Below are 3,319 nucleotides of genomic sequence, written 5' to 3'. Positions count from 1 at the left end.
GGCAACAGCTCTACCAACTGCGCCACTGTGCAGCCCACCTTCATGACAACAGTCATAAACATTCATAAAGACTTCTTTATGTTCATGACAGATGTTATGTCATGTTTAAGACAGTGTCATGTCAGTCTTATGCACACCCCTTCAAATAAAGTGTTACCATTATTATTTTTGCCAGATAAGATATAAACAGGTGAATGAGTCGTGAGTCTGCTGGTAGCCATGGTGATGGCAGACTTCAGCCAGAAGCGCTGAGGATATCCTACTGGTTCAGCATCTTTAACATGGAGAACTCTGCTTTTTGGACACACATCCTGCTGTGAAACGCCTGTAGATGTGGATCGTAATGTTTTTCATTCTTCTTTGGGGGGAACAAAATAATTGAAGAGGGTRTTCCTTCTATTAACTGTTAAGAGAATGGCTGCACACACATTCACAGCAGCTTATTTCTTTAAGAATATATTTTTGGGGCTTCATTCAGTACAACATGGGGTTTATATTATTTTACTTTAAGATAAAGATAACTTCTGATGGTGCAGGCTAATAAGTGACTTTTTCATGAAGGAACCGGTTGCCATAGGTTTAGCAACAGCTCAGAGCTTAGCTGCATAAAACAACTACACCATGGCAGTTTCCCACGAATGTTTGTCCCTTGGATAACAGGATGTTATGGACAACCGTAAGTACAACAAGTAAAGCAATACTTTGTTTTTGATGGTCTCCATAGCGATGTCTGTACTAGTGAGCCAGCCACTGGCACCGTTCTTTCCAGTAATCAAAGCAGTGGATCTGCAGCCAAATCTATAACCTGGCGCTGTGGTGTCTATCTGAGCTATYACTAAATTCAGTAACAAGAGGATTGGTGTCAGAATAAATACTGTTAACCAATAAACAACAACTCCTGTACAGATTGTCAACCATATTATGTCACAGACGTTTATGGCTAATTTCCTTTAATGCTTGGACTTTAAGGAACCTYATATCTGATGTTGCTCGCCTTCAAAGTTCTGTTTAACATCCTATAATATTATGGAAGAAACTGTATCTTTCATATAGGATAAATACAATTTAATTTTTTCATACCAAATGTCAAATAAATTAATTTTCTTCTTATTTATTATTGGTATTTAATCAAAAAAGCTGCTCGTTCCAGTGATGTTGTGAAAGTTTGTCCAATATTCACCACTTTCAAATCAAGTAAATATTTATGAATACCGAAACAAGTGCAAATGTCCCTCTATGCTCTCTAAACAAACAGAAAAAAAAACAGAAGGAAAGAAAAACTATTTTGTGGCATAACTKAAACGATTCTGCAAAGCAAAGTGCACTAAAATGACTCACAACGACATAAAAAGGCTCGCTGCCCCAGGCACAACAGATGTTTGATGGCAATTTTTTACCATCAAGCAAGGCAACAGTTYGTTTTACATCAGGTGATTTCCTCTCCTAAAAGAAATTGTCAGCTCACAGCAACATTTTATTTGTGTTATATTGTCAGGTGTCAACCTTTATTTCATTATCTAAAAACATTAAGCTGTGCCGAAAAACAAAAACAGAAGAAATGTCAGAACGCAAAGAAATATTGTTTCACAACTCTAACTTATGTTACTATCAGGGGGGAAAAAACAACACCTTTCTCCCCAGAAGCTTAACACATTTTATTTTAAAAAGAATTTTAACTGTACTGTATATTTGGTAGTGGGTGWAACTTTTTYAGATGTGACTAATAATGCATCTGCAAAATCAAACGTGSGTTATATAATGCTAGTAGTTATTGGAAGGTCCCTACATAAAATGTCTATTCGATCTAGAGACGCCATTGTGGTTTAGAATAGCTTTGTCAACGCGATAAAGTCATTTGTTCTAATAGATACAAGAAAATGAAAATTTCCTCATTCCCAATGAACGCACCACTTACATACACCACATAGGGCGGTGTTGATTTATCTAGTTATGTCCTAAGCRTTGACTTGCAGGTAGTTTTGACGCAATGGCAGTGGTTTACCTCGGCAGGTGTAAGCCTTAACATATTTCCACAGCTGTTAATAATGAATCCGAAAAGACGCTTTTGTGATTAGCAATTGTGGAATCGTGACTTTCAGTGACAGCTTAATGCAGCCTGGGAAACTAAAAACCGGGTGAAGCGATAACAAGCGGCACCTCTTCGGCAGCTCAGTGGGGCTCCGAAGCTAGGCTAGCTACCTGTGTGGTGTATTGGTGRTTACACATGCTAACGCAGCGTCCGGTAACCTGCTCCAAACATGACTCATCTATTGGTAGCTGGCGACCAGCATTTTCACTGCCTTGAGATGAGCCTGACGAGTTAACCTGTTTGGAGTAACGCGAGAAACGAGAGAGGGGCTTGCTCCACACTAAACACCAGCGGCGGGTAGCCTTGACAACAGCTTCCTCCTGTCGCTAACCGAAGTTCCTCCTCCGCCTGCGGATGAGGTAGTTTACCGGGCTAGCTATCTGAAATCCACCCAGGAGGTGAGTACATGTCTACTACGGAGTGAACCACAAGGAAATCCCGCTGTACATGTTTCGCCAAGAAGTCAGTGTGACGTCTTTTATCCCATCTTGTTCGTATCTATTCCAACCCGAAAAGAGGAACATGTCCCGGTACAACATATACAGCCTGCTGGACTGGATTTACGGCGGGGTGGACCCGAAGTTTGAGGGCAACGGGGGGCCCGAGTGCGCAGCCTTCCTCCCCGTCCATCAGCGCATCGTGGAGAGCCTGGCCATCCTCTTCATCTCGCTGCTGGAGGTCGGCGTTGCACTGAAGAAGATAAACTTTGCAAAGGAGTTCAGGGTTGTCGGCGGGGACTGCGTGAAGCCGAAGAAGGACAGTCTGGGCAAGAACCTGTTGCTGGTCTCTCTTTGCATGACTTTTGGAATAGAAGTCGGGTTCAAGTTTGCGACTAAGACTGTGATTTATCTTCTGAATCCCTGCCATATAATCACCATGACTCAGGTAGGCATGAGCTGATCGTGATGTGTGTTTACATTAGAGAACTGTTCAAAGAGTGTGTGTGAAGACTTTTGTCACCCTTTAAGATCCTGTTCTGTTATTGAGGTATTGAATTGAGTAGTGATGGTCCAGCCTCTGTAATGGAGGAACACTGTAGCAGTAATTACTTCCTGGATGTGGGTTCCTCAAAACATTCCTCAGCCAGTGATCAGAATCAGACTTGTTAGTGACAGGTCAAAGAGTCCTGACCTGCTTTGATTTCTTTTATGTAGCATTGTAAGTAGGAAAGAATTGAAATTGGCAGATTGCTGCTCAAAGAAAACTTCTGTATCAGCCATAAAAAAAAAA

The 3,319-nt window shown here is 41.4% G+C and overlaps 1 protein-coding gene across 2 annotated transcripts in view; it reads left to right on the top strand.

The window, feature by feature from the left end:
- Positions 1-2,010: 2,010 nt before the first annotated feature.
- tmem164 (transmembrane protein 164) overlaps positions 2,011-3,319 on the top strand; it is a 20,688-nt gene continuing 19,379 nt past the window's right edge. Inside the window, exons 1-2 of one of the 2 annotated variants that reach the window (XM_008402632.2) lie at positions 2,011-2,487; positions 2,606-2,974. In XM_008402632.2, coding sequence (XP_008400854.1) covers positions 2,612-2,974 — 363 coding nt within the window. In that variant the 5' untranslated portion in view covers positions 2,011-2,487; positions 2,606-2,611. Of the gene's footprint in view, positions 2,975-3,319 lie in introns of both variants that reach the window. The other variant, XM_008402631.2, reaches the window with a different exon arrangement.

The sequence above is a fragment of the Poecilia reticulata genome, unplaced genomic scaffold (assembly GCF_000633615.1).
Source record: "Poecilia reticulata strain Guanapo unplaced genomic scaffold, Guppy_female_1.0+MT scaffold_243, whole genome shotgun sequence".
Lineage (NCBI taxonomy): Eukaryota > Metazoa > Chordata > Actinopteri > Cyprinodontiformes > Poeciliidae > Poecilia > Poecilia reticulata.
This window is presented reverse-complemented; position numbering and strand designations above follow the sequence as displayed.